This window comes from Oryx dammah, unplaced genomic scaffold (assembly GCF_014754425.2).
Source record: "Oryx dammah isolate SB20612 unplaced genomic scaffold, SCBI_Odam_1.1 HiC_scaffold_10, whole genome shotgun sequence".
In the NCBI taxonomy this organism is placed as follows: domain Eukaryota; kingdom Metazoa; phylum Chordata; class Mammalia; order Artiodactyla; family Bovidae; genus Oryx; species Oryx dammah.
In genome coordinates this window covers 23652973-23665728 of record NW_024070194.1, presented here as the reverse complement: position 1 = coordinate 23665728, position 12756 = coordinate 23652973, and the positions used below count along the sequence as shown (strand labels likewise).

General features: G+C 45.4%; 1 protein-coding gene across 2 annotated transcripts; it reads left to right on the top strand.

The window, feature by feature from the left end:
- Positions 1-1301: 1301 nt before the first annotated feature.
- Positions 1302-10838, top strand: SIRPB2 (signal regulatory protein beta 2). Of its 2 annotated transcripts, XR_005722566.1 has the most exons (4): positions 1302-1550; positions 4888-5253; positions 6328-7251; positions 8275-10838. XR_005722566.1 is itself a non-coding variant. In XM_040249005.1 (3 exons), exons 1-3 carry the CDS (start codon positions 1364-1366, stop codon positions 6780-6782), a joined length of 1008 nt encoding a protein of 335 aa, XP_040104939.1. In that variant the 5' UTR covers positions 1302-1363; the 3' UTR covers positions 6783-10838. The 2 variants fall into 2 exon arrangements, 1 of the variants encoding a protein (XP_040104939.1); XM_040249005.1 differs by having other exon boundaries at positions 6328-10838.
- The last annotated feature ends 1918 nt before the right edge of the window (positions 10839-12756 follow it).

The window sequence follows — 12756 nt, the reverse complement described above, 5'->3', positions numbered from 1 at the left end:
AGAAATTTCAGCTTCCTCTGCACCCAGGATGACCTGCAGTAGGAAAGAAAAAGGGAAGCACTGAAAACTTGAGCTTTTTTTCCTAAAAAAGACTGGGTTAACCTAAGAGAGAATGATGGCAGCATATCAGTGCTTACTCTACCACATAAATGCAACCATATTTTTATTTTAATTTTATAGATCAGGAGTGTTCAGTGATTGTCCTAGGGTCACACAGCCAGATCTGGGTAAGGCCACAATCTAAATCTAGACAGTACAGCTAAAGAGGCTATCAGAACATGGAAAAGCCTGGGATTAGTTAGCAAACTTAATTTTTCCTTCCTAATAACGGGCATGATGGAGGAGGGGGTGATTCTTGAGAAAGTTTAGATCAGTTACGGAAAATTAAGATGCCACAAACACAAATTTTTACACAATCTGAATGTGTTACATCTGGACCCCAGAAATGGAGCTTTAGAGTGTTGCCCACAATTATACAATTAGGAAGTGAGGCTGTGCCCACACTCCAATGCCAAAAGGAGGCCACTAGGGGTCTTGATTTATAATCAGTCCTTCTCAAGCAAATGTTACTTCCTCTATTTCCTACATATTATGAATAATGATGGATATGTTTGACCTTTATATTATGCTAGGCCTTCATGCATATATGTTATATTATTCCTGCACTTAGGAAGGGATTGCGCCTGTCCCCATTTTACAAATGAGGCAACAAAGCCTTGACAATGACAAGTGACTTTGAAAGGTCACACAACCAGGAACAGGCAGACCCAATTCTCTATTTTTATTTTAGACTTTTTGTTTTATATTGGGGTATAGTCAATTAACAATGCTGTGGTAGTTTGAGTTGAAAAGTGAAGGGACTCAGCCATACATATACATGTATCCATTCTCCCCTACACTACACTCCCATCCAGACTGCTACATGACATTGAACAGAATTCCCTGTGCTGGTTCTCAGTTTTAAATATAGCAGTATGTACATGTCCATTCCAAACTCCTTAACTGTCCCTTCCCCCCAGCAATCATAAATCTGTGTCTCTCTGTTTTGCAAGCTCATCTGTGTCGTTTCTTTTGAGATTCCACATATAAGGGATGTCATACGATATTTCTTCTTCTCTAGAGGCAGACGCAATTCTTGATCCAAAGTCAGGCTGACTTGAGGCCACACTGTGACAGCCGTGTTCATCTCCCTCCCAGGATGGCAAGGACAGGGTCTGGGAAAGGTCATTAAGGTTTTGACAGAGTGAATACAGGAACTACTGCTCAGATATGAAAGCCGGAAACTTCTCTATTCCCCTTCTTCCTCTTGCATTAGCAGCTTTGTTTTGTTGTAGCGAAAATACTTCCCCAAGTAACCCTGGCAATGAGAAGCAGAAAAGGCCTTGTATACGGACCCCACTTCAGACTCCAACGCCCATCAGACAGTAGAATGGCGGTCAGTCTAGGGGACCACAGGAGGTGCCCCGTGCCCCCTCTGATGCCTACCCTGACCTGCCTGGCTCACTCACCTCCCTGCTCCTGGCTGCTGGCACTGCTCCTTGTCCTCTCCGGTGAGTAGGATCTGAGACAGAAGAGGATCCACCCCTGGCTGACCCCAGAGACAGGTGCCAGGAGGGGCCTGACCCTTACCAGATGGAGTGGGAAGGAGAAGCTGAGAATATCTCTGATCCCAGCAGAACTCAGACCAAGTGTCTGGAGAAGCAGAACTTTTAGGGCAGCACAGGGAAGCCAAGCTCCCAGGCTCTGGGCTCACAACACTATGTTCTGGCTCATACTTGTTAGCCCATCTACAAAGAACCACTCTTTGAGACCTTTCTCTAGGGGTGCTGTGAGTTATTAAATATTAGTATAAAAATAGTGAGGCTCAGCCCAGGACCGGCTACATAATTTGCCCAGCCCTGTGCAAAATGAAACCTCAGGTCCTTTGTTCCAAAGATATTAAGAATTTTAAAACAGCAATAGTAGAGCATTAAGGCAAGCATGAGGCTCTTCTAAGCTTTGGGCCCTGTGCAACTATACAAATCAAACATCCTTAAGTCAGTGGGGCTCCGTAAAATGAGACTAATCCAGGGCCCATCTCATGACTTTGTGTGAGATAATACCTATAAATACCTGGCACAATGTAAAGATTTAATAACTATCGGCTACTACTATCATACCCATGTCTCCTCTAAGCCAGGATCAGGCTGATTTAGCTGCTGAGTTTGGGGGCTTCCAGGTACGACTCAGACTCGGAGCCCAGAACCCTTTGATCAACCAGACAAGATGCGTGGCTCTCAGTGGGCTCGTTCTGTCCCCTGCCCATCTGGGTCTCTGCCCCAGGCCCTACTGAGATCTAGATTCTGTTCATTGCACTTTGGGTCTCCCAGAATGGTCAGCCCCAAGAGAGGTTTCCTTGAGTAAAGTGTGAGTCATAATTCTTAGTAACTCATTTCACAAATACTTCGAGTGTCCCTTAGGTGTTAGGCACTAGGTTAGGAAATCATATATCTAAACTAACTAGAGTAAAATATATTCAAAATATTTGTGGAAAATAGTGCTTTCTAGCAGACTTCCAAAAGAGAACCCCTTGACAGGGATCATGAAAACCAGAGCGTGCAGATAGAAAATGGGTGGGACAGAATCCCAGAGCTGTGGGGAAGGGACTAGCCCAGCTTTACAGACAAAGCAGAGACAAAACATCCCGGACATTTCCCAAAGTCTGTGTGATAACACAGAAGGAGAATCAAGAAAAGGGGAGTGAGAAGGGGGAGAGGCACAGGGCCTTATTCCAGGCTCCAGTTTCCTCTCTGCTGTTTCACTTTCCCAGACTTGCCCCAGCTGGGATAAGAGCCACGAGACTTTCTGAGCCCTCACCTTCTCCACTGCCTCTTATACGTTAGTTCTCCCTTTCTCATAACACACAGAAGCTTCATCTTCATAAAATCTTAATAGCTTTATTGAGGTACAACTGACATAAAGCAAACTGTATGTGTTTCAGGTGTGCAATTTGGCACGTTTTGTGGGCATTGGACATGTTTCATACTTGTGAACTTATCACCGAGATAATCAAGATGATGAATGAATCTAACACTCATAGAAGTTTCCTTGCATCCATTCCTCCTCCTCCCCAGGCAACTACTTATCTGTCTCCCATCGCTGCCTCCCATCACTACAGTTTAGTTTGCACTTTCTAGAAATTTATACAACAAACATGCAGTACATACCCTTGTTTGCCTGGCTTCTTTTATTCATTGCAATTATTTGAGAGTCATGCATGTCTTACACATATCAATAGTCATTTTTTGTCTATCTACTGTATGGATAAACCATAGTTTGTTTCTCCACTCACTTATTGACAGACATTTGGGTTGTTTGCAGTTTGGTGTGGACATATGCTTTCATTTCTCTTGGGAAAATACTAAGAATGAAATGACTGGATCATATGGCAGGTGATTGTTTAACTTTTAAAGACACTGCCTTAAAGTTTTGCAAAGTGATTTACCATATTATATTTTCATCATCAATGTAGGAGAATGACATTTCCCCCACATCCTTGCCAACATTTGGTATGGTCAGCCTCTTCAATTTTAGTCATTCTAAAAAGGAGTATCTCATTGTGGTTTTAATTTGCAATATGCAGTTGGATCTTACATTTTTTGTCCAATTGACAGTTTCTAACTTTTTCTGGGAATATTTAGACCATTTACATTTAAAATAATTTTTGATATGATTGGGTTTAAATCTATTAACTTCTTATCTGTCCTACTTGTTCTTTGTTCCCTTTTGCTTCTTTTTCTGTCTTCATTTGGTAATTTAATACTTTTATAAAGCTATTTTCTCTCTTTTTTGGCTTATTAGCTATGATTTTATTTTATAATTTAGTGATTGCTTTAGGGTTTACAATATATTAATACCTCTTTATCATTTACCTTAAGCGATATCATACCATTTCACATATAGTATAAGAACCTTATGATGGTATACTAACATTCTCCCCACCTCAATCATTATTCTATCGTTACCTTAACTTCACTTATACATGCGTCACTCTAGAATGTTATTATATTTTATTGTTTGGGGACCTTGTTTTTCAGATTTGCTACGTGGGAGAGAGCACTTCTCTCTAGGCAGAGTACTCTCTTCTGTGTAGTCTACCCATGACCCTGTTGATCAGGAGTTTTTCCAGTTTTACAGATGGGAACAGGCATTATTCTCAGTGCTCTGCTGAGTGATGGGCACGATTTAGTGCATATGTGTGAGGAAACTACTGAGGGCAGGGAAATGAGCACCAGCAGGAATTAGAGGACGAGGTCTCATCACTCATATAGTGGTGTTTGGGGTGAGTATTGCTGAACTTCCTGGAACTAAGGATGCCAAGGACAAACAGAATCCCTGGGACTGAACATGGGGTGTCCCTTGGTCACAACTGTGAGGCAGTTCTTAGTGGCTAATGGCACATACCTCACTGAAGATGGGAGGGAAATGAATTCTGAATTCCATAACCCTTCCCCAGATCCTCTTAGAAGGGAATCTTTGCTCCACCTTTCTATTCCCCTCCTGCACTGAAAACTAAGACACGCCATGATACAAACCTAAGACTTGGAATGAGACTGAGTTACTCCCAAGGCCTGATGAAAGCACAGATGAAGGGAAACTCGGAGCACAAAGCTGATGACCCCATGGTGAGCTTATTACTTATAAGTTCTCCATTTTATAGCCCTGCTCTCTCTCTCTCTCTCTCCAGCCAGCTGCTTCACCTCCTCTTTCACTTCCCTCTCCAACAACACCCCTCGAATGTTCTAAGCAATATTTCTTGACCAGTTAATGGCTGGTTTATGTTAAGTTTGCCTCTTAGGACTCCAAGTTCCTCTATCCCTGCACGAAGCCTTTTTTCCTCTGTTGCAGGAGTTTCTGAGCAGAGCAAGGGGAGTAAGTGGCAGGTGCTGCAGCCCGAGGGCCCCATGCTAGTGGCAGAAGGGGAGACACTCCTGCTGAGATGTACAGTAGTCGGCTCCTGCACTGATGACATGATAAAGTGGGTCAAGGTGAGGAACCAGGACCAGCAAGAAATTTACAACTTCAAGCGTGGCTTCTTCCCCGGGGTGATGCCTATGATCCAGAAGACGCTGGAGCCGCTTAATTGCGACTATTCCATCTATATCCACAATGTCACCAGGAAACATGTTGGAACCTATCACTGTGTGAGATCTGATGGCTCAAGTGAGCACTCAGGAAAGATGCTGGATGGAGGCACCTCCGTGCTTGTGAAGGGTGAGTATCAGGCCCTGCAGGTCACAACCTTCTGCTCTGATCTGTCTCCCTTTACCCACATCATTCACCTTTACCCACAATCAAGCTCTGCTCGCAAAACCTCAGTGACATACAACAATTCATACGTCTTACTCACACATTTATGGGCAGCTGAGCTGGTTCTATTCTGCATGTCTTATTCCAGGGCCCAGACTGGCCAGAGTACATATTTCTCATGGAGATAGCAGAAGCACAGAGGGAAAGTCCCAACACCTTAAGCACATTTCAAGCTTCTACTTGTGTGTCTGCTGTTAATAACAAATAGCCCATTGGCTAAAGCAAGTCACATGGCTAAGGTCAAAGGTAAGAGGCAAGGAAGTATACCCAACCACCATGAGGCCACGGTAAGAGTTTGGATATGCCACGCTATCAGAGGAGAGTCAAGAACTGGGGCTGATCATTTAATCCCCAAGTAACCAGCCACACCATCTCTAAGTCCACCAGTGGTGATCTGGACACCATATGGTCTGTCATTCAATAGGAATGTGTTCTTAACTTAGTCATTTCAGGTCAACAGCCTTCAAGTGTTTAATTTGTGAAATAGGCAATATAATTCCTATTTCAAAGGATATTCAGGTGATGAAATAGAAGAATTGATGTTTGTGAAACCCCTGTAAATTGTTGACTTGGAGGGTATTTGTGTGTGTGTATGTGTCAGGGTAGGGGGTGGAGGTGGGGGGTTCATTTTATCTTAATGCAAACATTTCAGAAACCCTTCTCTGACCCTTTCCAAGCTTCTCTTGGTCCTGCAGTCTTCTCGGTTTTCAACCTCAGAAGAATTTTCTAAGCCACCTCCACCACCAGACTGAGAACTCTAGGGCATGGCATTTATGTTTTGCTGAGCTTTCTTTTCCCCAGTCCTAGCAACAGCACATAGTAGGCACTGAGAACTTCTTTACTGAGTGAATCAGCTATTGAACAGTGAGGGAATGTGGGAGGGAGTAGCTGAGTGAAAAAAACAGGGGAAGGAAAGGGAGGAAATCAGCGAACTGTGGAGGGACAGAGAGAACAATAAAGTCCTCTCTTTGGATTCAGGACCTGGGAGCACAGGGCCAGACCTCTGGATCATCCAACCCCAGGAATTGGTGTTGGCAACCCCTGGAGACACCGTCTTTCTGAATTGCACAGTGCTTGGAGTTGGTCCCCCAGGACCCATCAGGTGGTTTCGGGGGACTGGTCTGAGCCGGGAGGCCATCTACAACTTTAGAGGCATCTCCTACTCCAACGTGACTGCGGTCCAGGCCTCCAACAATGATTTCAGCATTCTTCTGCATGGCATCTCCACTGAGCATGCAGGAACTTACTATTGTGTAAAGTTTCAGAGTAAACTCAACAGGCAGTACCTATCCGGACAGGGCACCATGTTGAGAGTCAAAGGTGAGACAGGTAGTCATGGAGGTGTTGGGGGACAGACAGAGGTGGTCCACCGGGAAATTTTTACTGTGTCGCAAGCTCTTTTTAGCCTCAAAGTCATTTACATAGGCTATTAATGCTTTCTTCTTTTCTATGGAGAATTTCTACTCATCCTTCAAGGCCCAGCATAAATAGCCCCTCCTGTGTGAAGTCTTCTCCTCCTCCTAGGCAGAGTTGATTTCTCCCCATTCTGGGCTCCACGGAGCTTTGTACAGACTCTTAATGATTCAACAAACATGCCTGCGTGCCTTTGATGGCCACACACTGGGTGCTGCAGATACAGAAACAGAGCAGGCATTGTCCCTATTCCAGAGATGCTCAACCAGGTCTGACCAGCCCTTCATAGTTACAGGGCTTGACTTCTAGTCCCTGTCCCAGGCAGAAACTCACAGGCTCATCTCTCCAGCTAATAACACAGGGGCTCAGGAAATGGAGAGATAGAAAGAAAGGGGAATGTAAGACCACTTCTCTTCCTTGCAGCAAATCACACTTCTCACAAAGAGTCAGAATTCACCAAGGAACGTACAACCAAGGTATTTCCATCAGGTGAGTATACCTACCTCCAGTGGCATTAACCAGTCCCCCACAGGTAAGTGGGGCCAGAGAGGGCTTGGGCATGCGTAATGAGCAGCCCCAGACTTCTAGGGCCTTCCTGCCGCAAAGACGGTTCCCATGACTCCATCTCAACTGCACAAGCAGAACCCAGAGAACCAGAGTAAAGTTCAATCAAAGAAAGTACTTTCCAACAGTCAGTGTGAACTGCTCAGTGGGCAGTCTTGCTGCGAGGTCTTGAGCTCCCGCTGAGTCAGAACAAGGATACACTATGGAGCTGTGCAGAACAGAGCTGGAGAACATGGTTTTGCAGCCAGGCTCCCTGGATTGAGCACCTTTCTAGCTCTTTGAGTCTCTGGTGTTCTGCTCTGTGATCTGGGAGGGGAAAGGGAGATAAGAATCAGAGAGCCTACCTCACGGAACTATATACAGATCCAATGGGGCAAGTGCCCAGAACTGTGCCTATCACATTGCCTCAAGGGCACTTGATAATTGGGGGATGAACTTGGGATAGAGGTGACCAGGTTAGCTTCCCAGATGCTCGGCCCTGTTCCTGCTATCCTTGGGAGCCAGACCACTCGGTCCTATCACTACTTTGACACATGTGGCCTTGAGCAAATCACTCCCCAACTCTGGGTCTGTTTCCTCATCTATACAAATTGGATTGTTATCCTACTTTGCAAGATTAGTTTGAGGATTATATAAGGCATTTAGGAAATGCTTAGCTCTGGCCCTGGGACAGAGGAGTTGAGCAGCAAAAGATGAAAGACATTTTCTATTGTTATCAGAGGTCAGGGATGCTGTCAAGATGATTAAGGGTACAAGTAGAATATTGGGCAAAGGCTCTTTGAGCCTGAAACAGGAGAAAGGGAGGTCTATGATCTCTTTAGCTGTAGAAGGGATATGGCCCCGCAGGCTATACAGAAGCTAGGCTCAGCTTCACCATAGGGGCACTGAGTTGTGGGCTGTTGGGGGCTCACCCGGAGTCCTTCCTGAGCTTTCCTCTGTGTCCCCCAGGGCTCCTGTCTGTCCTCACACTTGCAGTCCTGGGACTGAAAACAGTGACCTTGGCTGCACTCTTGCTGGCCCTGATTATCTGCTGGAGAAGCCCTTGACAAGAAGACATCAGAACTCCAGGCCCAGAAGAGGTGTGCTTGTCGTAGCATCGGTCATGGATGACTGGTCAGCCCTAGAGTGGGTCCTCTAAGAGAGGGCCCAGGAATCCCCGATCATTTCTCTGCCTCCCAGCTGCCCAGCTGCCTTCAAGCCTCACGATGAACTCCAGGACCCTGATTCCTGTTCACCTGGTGAAATTCTCTATTTGGCACTGGGCTCCCCTCTGTTTGCTTTTGTCTCACTGTATTTCACTGTTTGCTGAACCCAGGGTAGACAAGGTGCGAGCTAAGAGGCTGGAAGAAGATGCGAGGAGCCGTAGGAACTGTAGACATGTTTATTCTCTCCTCTTGTGGCTGACCCAGCAGACAAAGCCCTAATGCAGCCTCACTGCCATAATGTTAGCAGCTGTAACATAGCCCTGAGGGCTTTCTCAGGTAGAGTCTATATATGCTTACAGAACAAATGTAGCCCGTGGCCGAGAGAGTACCTCCTGACATGCATGTGCAGTGCTACAAGGGACCTCAGCTCTTACGTAATTGTTATTTACAAAACGTGGGGCAAGAGTGAGAGGATGTGGGGTGAGGGAGCCTGATCACTCCATCTTCACCACTTTGCTCTTTCCCTACAGCCTTCCTTTGTCTTCTCAGCCTGTTCAAGCCCTCCTTGTCTTTTAAGGTCTTACCCAGGTCTCTCCTTGAGGCCTCTGCTCCTGTTGCAGCCCCTTTTGGAGGGCCCACCCCCTTGCTCCCCACCCTACATTTTCTCTTCCTTCAAGATCCAACTTGAGAGTCCTTCCCAGAAGGTTTCCCTGAGTGACTCTGAGCTGGCCCAGCCAGACTACCTGGCCCACCCCTCCATTTATATCCTTTCTTCCTCCTTTTCTCCCTACTTTCTTTCTTCACCCTGGCTGGCTTAGGTGGCTATAATAGTTAGAATTCAGGCTTGGCAACTTTGACAAAACTCTTAAATCAGAAGAAAGTAGCTCAAATTGAAGAAAGTTGGTTCCTCTAGTAATATTTGAACATAAACAGGCCAGGCAATTTGGGGACTCCTTGAGACCCAAGATTCTTTGATCTTGTTGATACCACGTCCATATTTCAGGCAGAAAGACCAGGGAAGAGAATGACACTTCCCTTCAAGGTCACAGCTAGGAATTTGCCCATATCACCTCTGACTGGTTGGAATGTGGTCATTTGGTCACACCTAGCTGCAAGGAAGGCTGGAAATGTAGTCTTTATTCTAGCAAGAGTGCACCTAGCTAAAATCTGTCACTAGAGAGCCAGAGAGTAAAGCACAGAAGATGACCAGCGATCTCTACCCCTGTGACGTAGAGATAGCTTACTTGCTGTGTGGCACACCTGAGTTCCATTCCCATGTAAAATGGCACCTCTTTGTACCTCTGCCTCCACTAGGGCAGCATAGTGGAGGGTAGTAGTTCTAAAGAAAAGGACACTTTGCCCCCCCAGGGGATACGTGGCAATGTCTAGAGACGTTTTTGATTGTCATAACTTGGGGGAGACTTGCCCTCTAATGAGTAGAGGTCAAGGATGCTGCTAAATGCACAGGACAGACCCCACAGCCAAGAGTTATCTGGCCCAAAGTATCAGTAGAACTGAGAAGCCTTGATGTAGTGGAAAGCATGCATTCCCTGGAGTCAGACATGCCCGATTTCTAATCCTGAAGCGCCCACTCCCTCCTTGTGCACCACTGATAACTAATCAGTCACTGCCCCTCTTGGAACATGGAGGAAAACAACGTGGACTTCTGCACTGTACAAGAAACAATTCAACATCGAGGGCTGACTGTGAACTGAGGGCTGACTATGAGCTGTGTGTTCTGTGTACACTCAGTACATGTGAACTCCCTTTTCTCTTTTCATACAAACATTTGTAGGTGCTAATGGATTAGCCTGAATGTTTTTCATTGTAACAAACAGAAAAGTAGGTGGAACAACACTAAGCCAACACATTTAGCCTGAGTGTTCGTGCCAGTTTCAGCATACGGATAACCAGTGCTGTAGCTGGATCAGCTCCTGTAGTTCTTATTATCAGTGCAAGATGCCCTTCAGCAATACCCATCAGGGAACTTTGAAGAACTAGAGGTTTATTACTTTACAAGACCTGGAAGTTACACAGAATTCCTGGGGCCGCACTGTGAGGTCACAAGGAAAAAACAGAGAGGGAACACCTGGGGTTCTGTTTTATTGGGGTTGATGATTTTTGTGGGCTCACCCTTTCTTGGTAAATTTAAAACTTAAGAGCAGGAATTTAAAGCCCAGGAAAAAGAAAAGAAATAGTAGCTCAAATGATCAGTTATTGAAATCAACCAAGATCTCTAAAACAAAGGAAACTCAGTGGGGGAAGATGGCCTGACTATTTAGCCCTGTGACTGGCAGTGTGTTCAGAAATAAACACATTGAAGGGGATGCCTCTTTGAAATGGATGTCTCAGCAATCAAAACTTAAATCAGATAATAGCATTACCAAAAAAAAAAAAAAGGAAAAAGAAACAACTGTCAAGGTTTACACTGCACTGAGAACTGAATAATTATTGAATTACCAGATATCAGAAGAAAGGATAGATATAATAAATTAAATAATATCTTCCTACAAAAGATATCCAAGTCTGAATCCCTGGAACCTGTGAATGTTACCTTATGTGACAAAAAGGACTTTGCAGATGTGCTTGTGTGTTTGTCCCCTCTTTAAACGGAGCGGTTGTCCTGAATTATCCAAAGTGAAAGTGTTAGTCACTCAGTCATGCCCGATTTTGCAACCCCATGTACTGTAGCTAGTAGCCTGCCAGGCTACTCTGTCTATGGAATTCTCCAGGCAAGATATCCTGGAGTGGATAGCCATTCCCTTCTGCAGGGGATCTTCCTGACCCAGGAATTGAACCCAGATCTCCTGCATTGCAGGTAGCTTCTTTATCATCTGGGCCATGGGGAAGCCCTTAATTATCCAGGTGGGTCCTAAAGGCAATCACAAGTGTCTTTGATGAGGGAGAGACAGAGGGAGATTCCACACACACAGAACAGGAGGAGAAAGCAATGCGACCACAGAGGCAGAATGGAAGTGTAAAAAATGCTGGCAGCCACAAGCAGCTGCAAGGAGCAGATTCTTCCCAGTGTCTCTGGAGGGAGCACAGCCCCCTGACACCTTTTCTGCCCTCCAGAAGTAGGAGAGAATAAATTTCTGTTGTTTTAATGCCATGAAATTTGTGGTAATGTGTTGAAGCAGCCACAGGAAGCTATTAATAGGGTGGAACTGGGGTTCTGAAATAACTGGGTATTCCTTGCTCTGCCCCCTGTAAACCTCTTCATCTGTGCTGACTTGGGGAAAAAAAAAAAAAAAGCACAATATGAGAGTTACGAGTTAAGTTTTATTTGGGGCAAAATGAGGGCTATCTCCTGAGAGAGAGGATTTCAGATAGTTCTGAGAAACCACTCTAAAGAGGTAGGAGAAGGTCAGCAATATATGTGATTTTGGTCAAGGGGGAGTAATGCAATCAAGCACGTGTTTTTGGCAGAAGGTTTCTGTTAGTTTCGTGAACGTTACTGCTAGTCACAAGGAGCAGACATCACCATGAGGATTTTAGCGTTTTTCTAGATATGAGGAGATTTGAGAACTGGGCTCACAAAATCAGCTCCTGAAAATATCTGTCTGAAAACCTGTTCTGCCAGTTTTTCCCAGAGCACCTCATTTCTGCTCTCCACCCCGAACAGCTCCTTTCAGTGGATGTTGAAAATCAGCAGCTGTAGCAGCAGCTTAATAGATGACTTAATAGATGGCAAGAGCCAATGGCAAGGGCCAATTTGTAGATGACACCAGACAGGGTCCTGCGTGGTCTGGTCCCTGAAAGCCCTCCCCCATCTTACCCCCCACCTCCAACACCCTTTAAATTGACTCCCTGTCACCCACCCGGGCCTTGGCTACCCCCGTTCCCTCATTCAGTCGTCTGCTTAGCTGTTTCTTCAAGAGGCCTCTGTAGATCAGCTCGTCCAGGACAACATTGTCTTCTTTTTCACTTCCCATCTGCAGCGTAAGTTTCCTCACAACATTTACTGCTACATATAAATGTGAGTGTGTGTGTGTGTGTTTATTTCCTTGAGGATTGTTAGTTGTTCACTGGTGAATTTGAGTGGGCTTCCCAAGTGGCTCAGTGTGAAGAGAATCCGCCTGCCAATGCAGGAGACAAAAGAGACGCAGTTTCGACCCCTGGGTTAGGAAGATCTTCTGGAGAAGGAAATGGCAACCCACTCCAGTACTATTGCCTGGAAAATCCCATGAACAGAGGAGCCTGGCAAAGCTACAGTCCATAGGGTCACAAAGAATCGGACACAACTGAGCCACTGCGCACTCATACAGTGTATTTGAGTTCACCA

What these genes read in the sequence shown, in the direction of transcription:
- SIRPB2 (XM_040249005.1), top strand. Translation starts at nt 1,364, where the DNA reads ATGAGAAGCAGAAAAGGCCTTGTATACGGACCCCACTTCAGACTCCAA. An exon ending in ACTGCTCCTTGTCCTCTCCG is followed by an intron (nt 1,551 to 4,887) that starts GTGAGTAGGATC and finishes CCTCTGTTGCAG; the next exon opens with GAGTTTCTGAGCAGAGCAAG. An exon ending in CACCTCCGTGCTTGTGAAGG is followed by an intron (nt 5,254 to 6,327) that starts GTGAGTATCAGG and finishes CTTTGGATTCAG; the next exon opens with GACCTGGGAGCACAGGGCCA.